Source organism: Urocampus carinirostris, chromosome 10 (genome assembly GCF_059441175.1).
Source record: "Urocampus carinirostris isolate Australia breed hairy pipefish chromosome 10, RoL_Ucar_1.0, whole genome shotgun sequence".
Classification (NCBI taxonomy): Eukaryota; Metazoa; Chordata; class Actinopteri; order Syngnathiformes; family Syngnathidae; genus Urocampus; species Urocampus carinirostris.
This window is the reverse complement of record NC_142358.1, coordinates 3,715,766-3,730,440: the sequence shown is the minus strand read 5'-3', so window position 1 is coordinate 3,730,440 and position 14,675 is coordinate 3,715,766. Positions and strand designations below refer to the sequence as shown.

The 14,675-nt window shown below is 44.7% G+C and overlaps 1 protein-coding gene across 1 annotated transcript in view; it reads left to right on the top strand.

The window, feature by feature from the left end:
• Nucleotides 1–14,675, top strand: part of LOC148357516 (cell adhesion molecule 2-like) — a 177,377-nt gene that overhangs the window by 128,530 nt on the left and 34,172 nt on the right. The window contains exon 3 of the mRNA XM_088345296.1: nucleotides 13,657–13,806. Within this exon, the coding sequence (XP_088201422.1) occupies nucleotides 13,657–13,806 (150 nt within the window). The remainder of the gene's footprint in view (nucleotides 1–13,656; nucleotides 13,807–14,675) is intronic.

Below are 14,675 nucleotides of genomic sequence, written 5' to 3'. Positions count from 1 at the left end.
CGTACTCTCGCGGCCCAAAGTCACTGGAATGAGGAGGCGCTGGTCGACGCCTATTTGCATAGTTTGGCGGACTATCTTAAAGATGAGTTGGTGTCACACGCTTCCCCGGCTACGCTGGATGAGGCGATAGAATTAACTGCCCGGATCGACTGTCGGGTTCAGGCGAGACGACGGAACTGGGGAGGTCCAAACCGAGTCGTTACCCGCCTGACTCAAGAAGAGGGTAACGTTCCGAACCCCCGGGTTCCGGCATCCCCCATCGTAGAGAAAATGGAGGTGGACCGGGTCTCCCTTTCCCCCGAGGAACGCCAGCGAAGGTATGTCGAACAATTATGCTTGTACTGCGGCGGCAAGGGACATCGCGTGGCCACCTGCCCGGTGAAAGCCAACGCTCGTCGGACATAGGGGGCGTCCGATTGAGCTCAGCCTTTGTATCTGCTCCCAAGAACGTGAGACTCGTTATCCAGGCTGCTCTCTACCTCTCCGATTCCGCTCAGACATTTCCGGCCCTGATTGACTCGGGTGCCGAGGTAAACATCCTCGATCTGTCCCTCGCCCGCAAGATCGGGATACCTGTAAAATCCCCCCTTGTCCGATCTCGGCACAAGCGTTAGATGGTCACTTGCTGGGCACCGTTTCACAAGTAACGTTGCCCGTCGAATTAAGGCTGTCCGGTAACCACAGAGAGAAAATTTGTTTTCATCTGCTGCACTCCCCGGGTAAACCTATAGTTCTGGGTCAGCCCTGGTTGGTCCAACATAACCCACATCTTGTTTGGCCTTCTGGCTCGATATTGGAGTGGGGTATGGACTGTCATCAAACCTGCCTGCGCGCGGCCTCTCGACCAGATAGTTTCGTTTCCCCGAAGGCACCACCCGACCTGTCCCGGGTTCCGGAGTGCTACCACCATTTACGGGAGGTTTTTAGCAAGGCAAAACCCTATTCTCTGCCGCCCCATAGGCCTTATGATTGCGCTATTGATCTCCTGCCCGGGTCCACCCCCCTTCGGGGTCTGCTCTATTCCCTGTCGGCCCCCGAGAGGGAGGCTACGGACAAGTATGTATCGGATGCCCTGGCGGCTGGCATCATTCGATCCTCCTCCTTGCCAGCGGGAGCGGGGTTCTTCTTTGTTGGGAAGAAGGACGGGTCCCTCCGACCCTGCATCGATTACCGGGGACTCAACGATATTACAGTAAAGAACCGTTACCCGTTACCATTGCTTGCTTCTGCCTTCGAGTTACTACAGGGGGCCATGATATTCACGAAACTCGATCTCCGTAACGCCTATCACTTGGTCCAAATCCGGGAGGGAGACGAATGGAAGACGGCGTTCAACACCCCCACCGGCCACTATGAATATCTGGTAATGCCGTTCGGGTTAACCAACGCTCCCGCTGTCTTCCAATCCCTTATTTATAACATGTGCTGAATCGTTTTGTCTTCTTATATTTGGATGACGGGCAGCACGGTGGCGCAGTGGTTAGCGTATGTGCGGCACAGTTCTGAGGTCGTGGGAACCTCCTGAGTGGGTTCAAATCCAGCTTCCGGCCTTACTGTGCGGAGTTTGTATGTTCTCCCCGTGCTCCGGTTTCCTCCCACATTCCAAAAACATGCATTTCAGGTGAATTGGCCGGTCCAAATTGTCCCTAGGTGTGACTGAGCGAGTGAGTTGTCTGTCCCCGTGTGTCCTGCGATTGGCTGGCAACTAGTCCAGGGTGTCCCCTGCCCACTGCCCAAAGATTGCTGGGATGGGCTCCAGCATCGCCGCGACCCTACTGAGGATAAGCGGTGCAGATGATGAGATATTTGGATGATATTCTGATCTTTTCCAAGTCCCGAGAGGAACACCAGAAACACGTTCAGCTCGTCCTCCGTCGCCTCCTGGAGAACTCCCTGTTTGTTAAAGCCGAAGTATGTGAGTTCCACTCCAAAGTCGTTTCATTCTTGGGCTACAATATAACCGAAGGGAAGCTACAGATGGACCCGGCTAAACTATCTGCCGTCACCTCTTGGCCCGTTCCGGAGAATCGTAAAAAGCTCCAGCAATTTCTTGGGTTCGCCAATTTCTACCGAAGGTTCATCCGTAATTACAGTTCGGTGGCGGCTCCCCTCACGGCCCTAACTAGCCCCAAGGACGCTTTCCGGTGGTCCCCTGCAGCTGATGAGGCCTTCCATAAACTTAAAACCTAATTTTCCACAGCTCCTATTCTCCAGAGACCAGACCCCGCACGGCAGCTCGTGGTGGAAGGAGACCTGCCTGATGTGGGAGTTGGGGCCGTCCTGTCCCAGAGGTCTTCGAAGGACCAGAAGAGGCACCCGTGCGCCTTCTTTTCCCGGTGGTCATACCCGGCCGAGCGCAACTACGATATGGGGGATCGTGAGTTGCTGGCCATTAAGCTAGCGCTTGAAGACTGACGGCACTGGCTGGAGGGGGTGACGGTGCCGTTTACAAGAATTTAGAATACGTCCGTTCGGCCAAGCGCCAAAACCCACGACAGTCACGTTGGTCTCTGTTTTTTTGCCCGTTTCAATTTCACCCGGTCCTACAGACCCGGTTCCCGCAATGTGGAACCCGACGCCCTCTCTAGGCAGTTCCAGATACCAGACGACCAACCCCAAGGCCTGGCAACCATTCTCCCAGCATCGCGCATGGTTGCAACCGTTACATGGGACGTGCAGAGGCGAGTAATAAAAGCGTTACAAGACCAAGTCGGACCCAGCTCCTGTCCGAGGGTCAATTACGCTCAGAGGTTCTTCAGTGGGGGCACGATTCCCACCTGCCTTGCCACCCGGGGGCAGCGCGAACCCAAAGCTTTGTGTCTCTGCATTTTTGATGGCCTTCCATGGCAAGAGACATACAAGACTATGTCCTGGCTTGTCAAGTCTGCGCCCAGAATAGGTCCTCTCACCAGCGTCCGGCCGGTCTACTACATCCCCTACCGGTCCCTCATCGGCCATGGTCGCATATACTGTAGCTATGGACTTTGTAACAGGGTTGCCCGGATCTGAAGGTATGACTATCGTCCTGACCATAGTTGATCGGTTCAGTAAGATGGCACATTTTGTTGCTCTACCCAAACTCCGCTCCGCTAAAGAAACCACCCAGCCAGTTCAAAAGAACGTGTTTCGCCTCCATGGCATTCCACAAAATATTGTCTCTGACCGGGGCCCTCAGTTTTTGTCGGGATTTTGGAGAGAGTTCTGCTGACTACTGGGGGCGTTAGTCAGTCTCTCATCTGGGTTCCATTCCCAGTCCAACGGACAGTCTGAGCGAGTGAACCAGGACTGGGAGACAGCGCTGCGCTGCATGGTGTCTCGGGAACTGCTCTCGCGGGCCAAGCACTTGGTTTGGGTGGAGTATGCTCACAACTCCCTGGTCAGCTCCTCAACGGGAATGTCCCCCTTCCAGTGCGTGTATGGTTACCAACCTCCCCTGTTCCCCAGCCAAGAGGGGGAGGCTTCTTGCCCGTCTGCGACAGCGAATGCCCGGCGCTGCCGGTGTATCTGGGCACAAGCCAGGACAGCACTCCTTCGGGCGAGCAAGTCCCACTCGACTGGGGCTAACCGACGACGAATGCCCGCTCCGAACTATCAGGTGGGCCAAAGGGTTTGGATCTCCTCCACAGACCTGCCGGTGAGGGTGGAATCCAAGAAGCTGGCGCCTCGATTCCTGGGTCCATTCAGGGTGGAGAGGATCATCAACCCCTCAGCGGTCCGCCTCCGCCTGCCGAGCTCCATGAGGGTTCATCATACCTTTCATGTCTCCCGGATTAAGCCCGTCCGCCAGAGCCCATTGGCACCCGAGACGCCTCCTCCTCTAGCCCCACGCATACTGGATGGGGACCCGGTCTACACGGTTCGTCGCCTGCTCCGCTCCCAACGCAGAGGACGAGGACTTCAATACCTGGTCAACTGGGAGGGCTACGGCCCGGAGGAGAGGTCATGGATTCCCACCCAGCAGATCCTGGACCGTTCCCTTGTGCAGGAGTTCCACCGATCACACCCGGACCAACCAGCGCCGCGCCGTGGTCATCCCCGAGGGCCTTCTACAAGCTCACCTCCGGACCCATCCTCTGCCGCCCCTTCGGATGCTGATGAGGGGGCCTCTGTCCATTCGGAGGATTTCTAGGTACTGTACTTTTCTGACTCACAGTTTTTGTTTTGTTTTTCAGTTGCCATGTCTCTCGTCATTGATCGTTGGATTGTTTATTCTTTTTTTTTGGTTGTTGGCGACGTGTCTGTGGACTCTGAGACTGCCAAGGACATCAAGTGACTTGCCTTGGATGTTTTCGGTGACGTATTGGAATGCTTTTTGTACTTGTTTGGATTAACTTTTGGCTTCTGACTTTTTCCCTTGGAGTACCTGCATTTTTTCTGTTTTTCTGTTCTCTGTGACTTCCTGGAATACCTGTTGACCTGCCCTTGGATTCATTTTTTTGTTTTTTTTGGGACTTCTGGAGCCGTCCCTTGAGGGGGGGGGTTCTGTCATGATTACTAACCCAAATCGCCTGGAGCAATCATGTGGCGCCTGGGTGGGCACCTTCTGATTGGCTGGCACTCCTCTCTTAAACGCCCTGCGCCCAAAGAGAAGTGTCAAAGCGTACATTCTTGTGTGTTTCTCCCGATTTCCCGTTCGTTTAGAACTCTGCTTTCCTGATTTTGCCTGCCTCCGATCCGACCTGTTTCCGTCCCACGTTTTGATCTATTCTTCAGTCCCGGTAAACACGACCTGCCTGATTTCCGCACTACGGTTGACGACTCGTTCCGAAGTTATCTCCCCGGCGCCGCTGCTGACGTCTGACGGCCATCACGTCTCCTGCAAGCCCTGAACGCTTCCTTAATTAAAAGACTTAAACGAATGCTCTGGGGTCATTCTGTCCCCCTTGGTCTGTGCAGCCCTTTGGTTAAGGGCTATACAAATAAAAATGACTTGACTTGACTTCCCTCATTCAAGATATTTTCATGCTGCAAAGGACTGTGGGACTTGTAGTACAGAGACATATGATGCAAACAAACTAAACTACAGCTTACTCCCTGAAAAAAACTCTGACCGGGGCCCTCAGTTTTTGTCGGGATTTTGGAGAGAGTTCTGCTGACTACTGGGGGCGTTAGTCAGTCTCTCATCTGGGTTCCATTCCCAGTCCAACGGACAGTCTGAGCGACTCGTAAAATGTCAGTTTTATTCTCTGCACCAGAGGAGAAAAATGTCCACATAGTTATTGCAACATTCATATCCATCCAAATGTAGTATAAGTCCACAGTTCTATTGATCCAGGTTTCGTATAGTGGATGCCACCGTTGTTATCTACGAATATATAGTGGATATTGCTCTCGGGTCTCCCGATGTCTAGCATTAAAAGTTTGCAGCTGGTTCAGAATGCGGCAGCTAGACTTTTGACTAAGACCAAAAAGTTTGAGCATATTACTCCTGTATTGGCCAACTTGCACTGGCTCCCAGTCCACTTAAGATGTGACTTTAAGGTTCTCTTATTAACATATAAATGTTTGCATGGGCTTGCACCCTCTTATCTCTCCGATTTGATTTCCCCCTATGTTCCTGCACGGAGTCTGCGCTCGGATCTGCAACCTCAACGGAAGTTTTTAAATCGAGGCTTAAGACACACTTCTATTCCAAAGCATATGATTGATGCCTACCTCATATTCTGTTTTGTCCTGTCTTTTTCCGACGCCTGCCTGGCTGATACGAAGGAGAAGGATGATTTGGGATGGGTCAGCGGACCGGCGTCTGACCTGCAGCATGTCAACCCCTGCATTTACCGGCTGGCAGAGACGGGAGGCAGCGTCGTGGCCGTCATAGACTTTCTGGACTGGTTTGCAGGCTGGGGGCGTCGTTGATGTCATGCACTTTCCGGACATTTTCAACATCTTACCTTATGTTTACTATTATGTGTACAGTAATGCTAATTGTAATTCACCCTGGTCAATCCTGGAAGGGGGATTACCACATGTGAGGTCCTTTCTCAAGGTTTCTCTTTTCTCCTCACACTGAGGTTTTTGAGTTTTCCTTGCCCGCATGCTGGTTTAAGATCAGGTAATTGTGTAATTTTGTAACTGTAATCCTGTGCAGTCCTTTGAGACATTTTTGTGATTAAGGGCTATATAAATAAATTTGACTTGACTTGACTTGGATATCACAGTAGTATCTATTTCTATGTCGAGTAAGGCCAGAGTTTTATCCATCCATATTTAGGGGATATGAAGTTTGTATTCATTCATATGTAGTGTAAGTACACAGTTGTATCGATTCATTTATAGTATAGTGGATGCCACAGTTGTACTTATGAATAAATAGTGGATATTGCAGTAGTAACCATTCATGTGTAGAGTAAATGTAAATGGTCTGCATTTATATAGCGCTTTTCAAGTCAATGAAGACCTCCCAAAGCGCTTTACAATGTGCTTCACACTTTTTCCTTTTACACACTAACTAACATGCAAGGCAACTACCTGCTAACAGGGGCATTGCGTATTCAGTGTCTTGCCTAGCGACACTTTGACATATAACCGGGGAACCGGGAATTAAACCTGCTATCTCTTGATCCCAAGATGAGCGCTTTGCCTCCTGAGCCAAGGCCGCCCAGTAAGGCCTCAGTTGTATGAATTCATATATAATGGATGCCACAGTTGTATTCATCCATATGTAGGTTATCTCTAAAGTTGTATCCATCCATACCTAGTAGATGTAACAACTGTAGTCATCCAAAATATGTGTAAGCCCACAGTTGTATACATCCATGTACAGTATAGTGGATGCTACATTTGTATCAATTAATATATAGTGGATATGTTTAAATTATGTTTAAATCTAAGCTTAAAACACACTTCTATTCTATAGCATATGAATAACCTATATTTTATATTGACAATATCTGTGCATTATTTGCCCTCATGTAGGTTTTAGATCAGGGGATGGTGTCGTAATAGTCGGTGGTTTGCAATAATCTGTGGTCTGTGCAGCCCTTTGAGACTCTTTGTGATTAAGGGCTATACAAATAAACATGACTTGACTTGATCTGACATATTACAGTAGTCTCCATCCATATTTAGTGTAAGTCCACAGATGTATCCATCCAGATATAATGGATGCCACTGTTGTATCCATCCATATATAGTGTAAATCCAGTTGTATCTAATCAAATATTGTGCATATTAATGTTGTGTCCATCCATATGTACTGTAACACCACAGTTATATCCATCTGTATTTAATTGATGTTCTATTTGTATCAATTTTTTTGAAGCGTAAATCCATAATTTTGGTGAGCACGTACAAGATTCATCATTGTAATTTGATTACTCGCAAACAGCATGTATAATAGGTTATTCAATCGTGACTACTTTTGAAAACGATTATTTCGGATCACTCCAATCAGAGGCCAGGAAACAAGGCTGTTCTTCAATTGGTTTCCGTGTAAAAGTGCTTTTAATCCCACAAAGTACATAATATCCATATATGGTGGATTTCACAGTTGTATCCATCCAAATATGGTGGATGCCACAGGTGAACCGATTCATTGAAGAAAATCGGGGATAACACTGAGTGCGAGAATGTCGGCCCTCGATATGATGAGGGATTACTGTAATCTACGAAGGTGATGAAAATTCTAACCGACAAAAACTCAAAATATTTCATAAAGCGTACTTTGATCCTGTCGGTCCTCGTGAGAACTTGAAGCAACTGGTAGCGTTTATATTCAACGTCACACTTCGACTCGCGTTATCGTGATTTCCTTGAAATGTTTGCAGTGAATCAGTCGGAGATCAAGATGTTGGGAGCAAAATATTCGCTCGCTTGTTGTCAGGAGTCGCCGGGGAAACAACGGAAAAAATCGCTTCTTCATCAGCACCACCAGGGGCCCGCCGCAGATTTTAATTAAACTGAATATTTAGACGGAATAGGAGTCGAGCCTTCTCGCTCTTTGCCAACAAATAGGCCACACCGTTTAGACTCGCTCGGCCAATTAATTACAATTTGGTCGAGGCGCGGCATTAGCGGTAATTAATTTGCGTTTTCCCGTGGGTCCGTGTTTCACGCAGGGAAAAAGAGAAGACGCAAGTTTTTGTCAACATTCGATAAATCATTCTGTATGTTCCATTTTTGTAGCCTGGTTTATAGCTTGCTTGTTTTATGGATCGAAAAATCTAAATGGGAAAATGGAGCAACGTAAGGATGGGCATTTTTTTCTAAGTAAAATGTTCCACGAGCAGATACGTTTTAAAAAAATCATTAAAAGAATATAAAAGTAAAAAATAATCTTTTAATAAATCGTGAAATTACCTAACAGCAAAGTAGAAGGATAGCAGATCATGTTGAAAAAATATTTTTATTATTTATTTTGATGAATAAAATCTTAAATTAATAGTGATTATTTTACATTTATATTAATAAAAATATCCTAAAAAAATAACATTTTAACCATTTTTGAAAATTGTTTTGTTTTTTTCCCCAAAATCTCAATTTCATTAGCCTAATAAACTGACGAATTTCCCGACACACCGGGGGAAGAAAACATAAATTCCCATAAGCAGATCGTTAATAATATTAAATAATATTTAAAAAAACATGAAAAACAAATAATAATGATTGCTGGGATGGGCTCCAGCACCCCCGCGACCCTACTGAGGGTAAGCGGTGTAGTTAATGAGATGAGATGAGATGAGATATATATTTCGTTTTCATTAGCGGACCATCAAAGAAATAAAAGTGATAAAACTATCATATATAATTAAAATAAAATGAAAAGTCTTAAATTAATTGCAAAAACACCTACCAAAGGAAAAATGTTCGCAAATCATTAAAAAAAATCATAGAAAAATAAAGTAGAAAAAGTACAAAAATATATGAATAATTCTTCAAATAAATCACAAAATCATGTGAAACAAAAGTAGATCATTCGAAATTAATTTAAAAAAAAAAAAAAAAAAAAGGATTTTAAAATGAATTTATTCATAATCGCAGGTTTTTCCATGGTTATTACATTTTTGCTTGCATTACTTCTAGCTTAAGGACCCTATCGCTAATACAATACAAAAAATATTGTATTGAAAAATGGTCTGCATTTATATGCCGCTTTTGAAATCAATGAAGAACTCCCAAAGCGCTGTACAATGTGCTTCACACTTTACCCATTCACACACATTCTCACACACCAATAGGGAATCATCCAACCTGCTAATTAGGGGCATTAGGGATTCAGTGTCTTCGCGGACTTTGAGCCTGGAATTGAACCTGCGATCTCTTGATCCCAAGACGAGCGGTCTACCTCCTGAGCTAATGTATTGTAATGACACAAACCATTAGAAACCAGCAGGCATCTTGTAGGTTATCGGCCAATGGCTGACAGGAATCTCAGAGACTTAACTCTCTATACGCACTTAGACTGCAAAGTTAGAATTTAGTATGTTTTTTGGCATGAGAAATAATTTTTTTGTTGTATAATTAGCAAAATGCCGTAAAAAGGATTTGAAAAATTATTCCACACTTTAAAGTATAAATGTCGTAAGGCAGGGTTGCTGTATCCAGGGGTTATACTGTATTCTGGAGTATGAGTCAACTGAAACATCTGAGTTTTCAAATATGCTTTCAATGAAATATAAGCGCAGATCATAGCTTAGGGAACTGGGCATCTCAATCTAAATTATCAGCTAAACATCTCATGTCAGGTGCAAGGGTATGGAGTGGTCAGTGCCCAACCAAGGGCCACGCTTTGCCCACTACCCAATTATAGTTTTTCCGATTTGAACTTCCGACTATTGCATTGCGGCGGTGCATAATGCCGCCTACTAAACCAGGATCCTCCCCTTTCCTGTCAGCCAGAAGAATTATTAAAACTGATGTATTGAAACCAGGACAGAGTGGGACGTTTTAATGAGCGAGGATACCTGTACAACGTCCCTTCCTATTAATAGTCGGTCCCTGAGCTGCCCATTGCCATCCGTCAGGACAATGGAGGTCGAAGAAGGGCCGACCATCTTTATGAGGGGTAGGTGTCTTTTGAGGGGCTCTTATAGCGGGGCCCTCAGGTACTCTGCGAACTAATGAGGCGGGCAGATGCTCCCTGGGCCGGCCAGCGTCATCCGGACCTGGAGGAGGTCTGGTCAAGGTCACCGCCGGGGAGAAAAGAAAATGTTTCAACAGTTTGGATGATTAGCACTAACTACCGCAGACACTTGTCAGAATAGAATAGAATCTATTTTCATTGTGAAATGCACAAGTCAAGTCAAGTCAAGTCATTTTTATTTGTATATCCCTTAATCACAAAGCGTCTCAAAGGGCTTCACAGGTTATTACACATAAGCAGTATAGGTTATTCATATGCTCTAGAGTAGAAATGAGTTTTAAGCTTAGATTTAAACATTTCCACTGAGGTTGCAGATCGGATCTCAGAGGGAAGAGCATTCCACAACACCGGTGCCCGAGTGGAGAACGCTCTCAAACCTGCGGAACACTTCTTGGCTCTTGGGATCACCAGAAGACAGGCACTCTCAGAACGAAGGCTTCGGGCCGGAACATCGGGGGAAATTAGATCTAAAAGATATGAGGGGGAAAGTCCATGTATGATTTTGTACAAAAAAATTATAAAGTACCATATTGATGGGACAACAACATTTACAAGATAAAACACCACAATATAAAACATGAGTTGTTATAGGTTCATATCTTTGGGGGTGCTGAGCACCCAGAGTCACTGGATGGTTATTATTATTTTTTTTCACTTAAAGTGATTTAGGATCATTCAACACTCTTCAAGAGTGTCATTTCCTATTTGTAAACATCACACTACACTTTGTGGTCAGCAGAAAAACTGCATACACCATGCCCAGTTTTTACTCATTTATTTCTGATAGACAAGTGGGAGTAAGACAAGTGAGTGGTTCCCTGTGTTGACTGGTGTGAGTCAGGGGTGTGTGATGTCACCATGGCTGTTTAATGTGTACATGGATGGTGTTGTGAGAGAAGTGAATGCAAGAGTATTTGGCAGAGGTGTAGAGATGATGGACAACAGTGGAACAGTGTGGCAGGTAAGTCAGTTATTGTTTGCAGATGACACAGTGCTTGTGGCTGATTCTGAGGAAACATTGAGAAGGTTGGTAACGGAGTTTGGAAGCGTATGTGATAGGCGTAAGTTATGTGTCAATTTTGGGAAGAGTAAGGTGATGAAGTGTTCACGTGATGGAGTGGGCATGACGTTAAAAATCAGGTTGCAGGGACAAGTGCTGGAAGAAGTTGAAAGCTTTAGGTACTTGGGTTGTGATGTGGCTGCAGTTGGTGGAATGGAGTGCGAGGTATTGCACAGAGTGAATCAAGGAAGCAAGGTTTTGGGTGCTCTGAGGAGAGTGATGAACAACAAGAGTATGAGTATGGATGTTAAGAGGGGACTGTATGAGAGTGTGATTGTGCTGACTGTGTACGGTGCAGAGACTTGGAGCCTGAACACAGATTTAAGAAGGAAATTGAATGTTTTTGAGATGAAGTGTTTGAGGACTATGTTAGGAGTGACAAGATTAGATAAATTGAGAAATGAATTGTGAGAGACAGAACTGGAGTAATCATGGAACTGAGCAAGCGTGTTGATAAGAGAGTACTTGGTTGGTTTGGACACATGGAGAGGATGGATGAGGAGCGAATGTTGAACAGGATCTACAGAGCAGAAGTCAATGGAAGGAGACCAAGAGGAAAGCCGCGGTTGACGTGGATGGATGGTGTTATGAGTGCACTGCAGGAAAGAGGTCTAAATATAATGGAAGCTAGAGCTCTTGTCGGTGATAAAGAGGAGTGGAGAGGTGTTGTGAAAGGATAGTGGGATTGTGGACGCGTTCCTAAGGATGGGCTGGGCACCCGTATGATGCAGCAGGGGTAAACCAGTGAAAGCTGTCGGGCCCTGTGTGTTGTGTCACCCTGACCCGAGTGACATGGCCGCTTTCTGATGTCCCGTTTCATCTGGAGGGACGAAAGCATGACCAACTTAGGTGCCGAGGTGCCTAACTTGTTTGGGTGTTTGGGCAATTGGGTTGGCCATGGTCCAAAAAATTTTGTGTGTGATTTTTTGCTATTTTTTTCCCTTTTATTTTCTTTGTTATTGTATGTGTTCGTCTTGCTGTCGGTGACCCCTCTTGAGGGATATGACCATGGTAGATAGATAGATAGATTTCTGATAGAGTACACATTCGCATACAGAAGAAGAAGAAGCATGGAACATATTAGACAATGATTCTATCCAACGCTATATAATTACAGTGGTATTATACCATACTTTCACTGTAATACACTGGAACCTCCACGGACTTCACGGCTATGACGCAAGTGACACTAAGCGAGCAAAAGAGGATCGGGGAAGGGGACGAGAGGGGTGCTAGGAATCAAATGGACTGAACCATTTCAAAGGTTAGGGTTAGAGTATTTCCAATGCTGAGTTGTTCACATTTTTGTTTTGTTTTACTTTTTATTTTGTCTTATTTAGCATTTTTTTGGTATATATTTACGCATATCCTGTCCATCGCTGAGGAAAAGAGTTTTAAAATGCTATAATTTTTGGGGGTGCTGGGGTTAAATTTGGGACCATTTACCATTTAATTCTTTATTCAATTAATACAATTGCTTTTGTATTCAATGTTTTCCAGGTATATTTTTTAAAAGAAAATCTGATCAAATATTAAAATGAATATTAATATATATATATATATATGGGCAGCACGGCGGCGCAGTGGTTAGCGCTTGTGCGGCACAGTTCATGTCATGGGAACCTGTCGTGGGTTCAAATCCAGCTCCAGACTTCCTGTGCGGAGTTTGTATGTTCTCCCCGTGCTTGCGTGGGTTTCCTCCGGGCACTCTGGTTTCCTCCCACGTTCCAAAAAAAACATGCATTTCAGGTGGATTGGCCGGTCCAAATTGTCCCTAGGTGTGAATGAGCGAATGAGTTGTCTGTCCCTGTGTGCCCTGTGATTGGCTGGCAACCAGTTCAGGGTGTCCCCTGCCCACTGCCTGGAGATGGCTGGGATGGGCTCCAGCCCCCCCGCGACCCTAATGAGGATAAGCGATGCAGATAATGAGATGAGATGAGATATATATATATATATATATATATAATATGTATATATATATGAAACAAGCATAATGGCTTGGCGCTGCAGGCCATTTTGCACGCACGCACACAAAACGGGATCTATAAACAAGTTAGGATTAGATAAGGTAGAATATGAAAACTTCTTTTGAAAATATAACTAAAATCTAAGTACTTTTTATTTTTAGCAGCCTTTTTTAAGTATTATTTTTTATTTTCTACATATATGAATATATTCATACCATTTTTTTAAATAATTTCAATCTTGATTAAAAATGAAGGGGAAATATATATAAAAGAGAAAACAATAATAGTAATTCACTTTTTTTAATGAATAACTGTTAACAGCAGTGAATTGGTTGAAGGAGAAGAAGATCTTTCATTTTTTTCAGTGTTGTATTTTTTGCGCTTCGTTCTCCAATGTTCACCTCCCACAACATTAATTTCCCTCAAAGTGGCAATAAAGAGCATACGAATTCAATCGCTGGAAAATTAGGTTCAAGGTATCGAGTGATTCGTTTGCCTCTCCTGGGCGTGACCTCATAAGCATGTCGCCCCCTGTTTCCTCCCCCCAGGTGGGCAAGGTCAGTTCCCTATGACTGAGAATGTGACGGCATTGGAGGGCTCGGCTACTAACATGACCTGCCGGGTGGACTTCAACGACAACACTTCGCTACAGTGGTCAAACCCCGCGCAGCAGACACTCTTCTTTGGGGATAAAAAAGGTTGGTACCGTCAAAAAAAAAGAAAAAGGAAATTATAAAGAAAAACTAACATTTTATTGACCTTTGTGACGCAGGGGTTGCAGGCTGCATTGGGTTAACAAAAAAGAGGCCAATCCTGGAGACCTATCCAATTTTTAGTAGAAGAAGCAAGTTTTCTAAGTAGTTAGGACAATGCTAGTTTTTCAGAGTAGAAGAAGAAAACACTTATTTTTATCATAAAAGAAAAACGACACAAATATTCAGGGTAGAAGAAAAATATAGTTTTAAGTGGGGAAATGACGATGCTAGTTTTCGTAGTGGATGAGGACAACACTTATTTTAGGCATAAAATAAAATCTTTTTTTTTTTATAAGTCATTATTTCTGGGGTATAAGGAGAAGCTAGTTTGACAATGCTTCTTTTCAAATTAGAACTAGAAGATGATGCTCATTTTTGGCCTCATAGTAAACTAAATTGCTTTCCGGGGTAGAAGTAGAAGCAAGTTTTCCCAGTAGCTATGACATTGCTAGTTTCAAAAGTAGGCGAGGACACTTATTGTAATTATAATAAAAAAGAGACTTTTTCATGATAGGGCTAGGTTTCTACGCATAATTAACAATGTTAGTTTTCAATTTAGAAGAACAAGACACTAATATCAATGGTAAAAGAAATACTACTAGATTTTCGGGATAGAAGCAGAGGCCCGGTTTTGGTGCAGAAATGGCAAAGCTAACTTTCAGAGTAGAAAAAAAAGACAGTCAGATTTAACATCAAAGGAAAAAATCCCAAGAAGAAGCCCGTTTTTTACCAAGAAATGGCAATGCTAGTTTTAGGAGTAATACAAATAGGCAACGCTGATTTTTAGCTTAAATTACAAAATCGAGACTAAG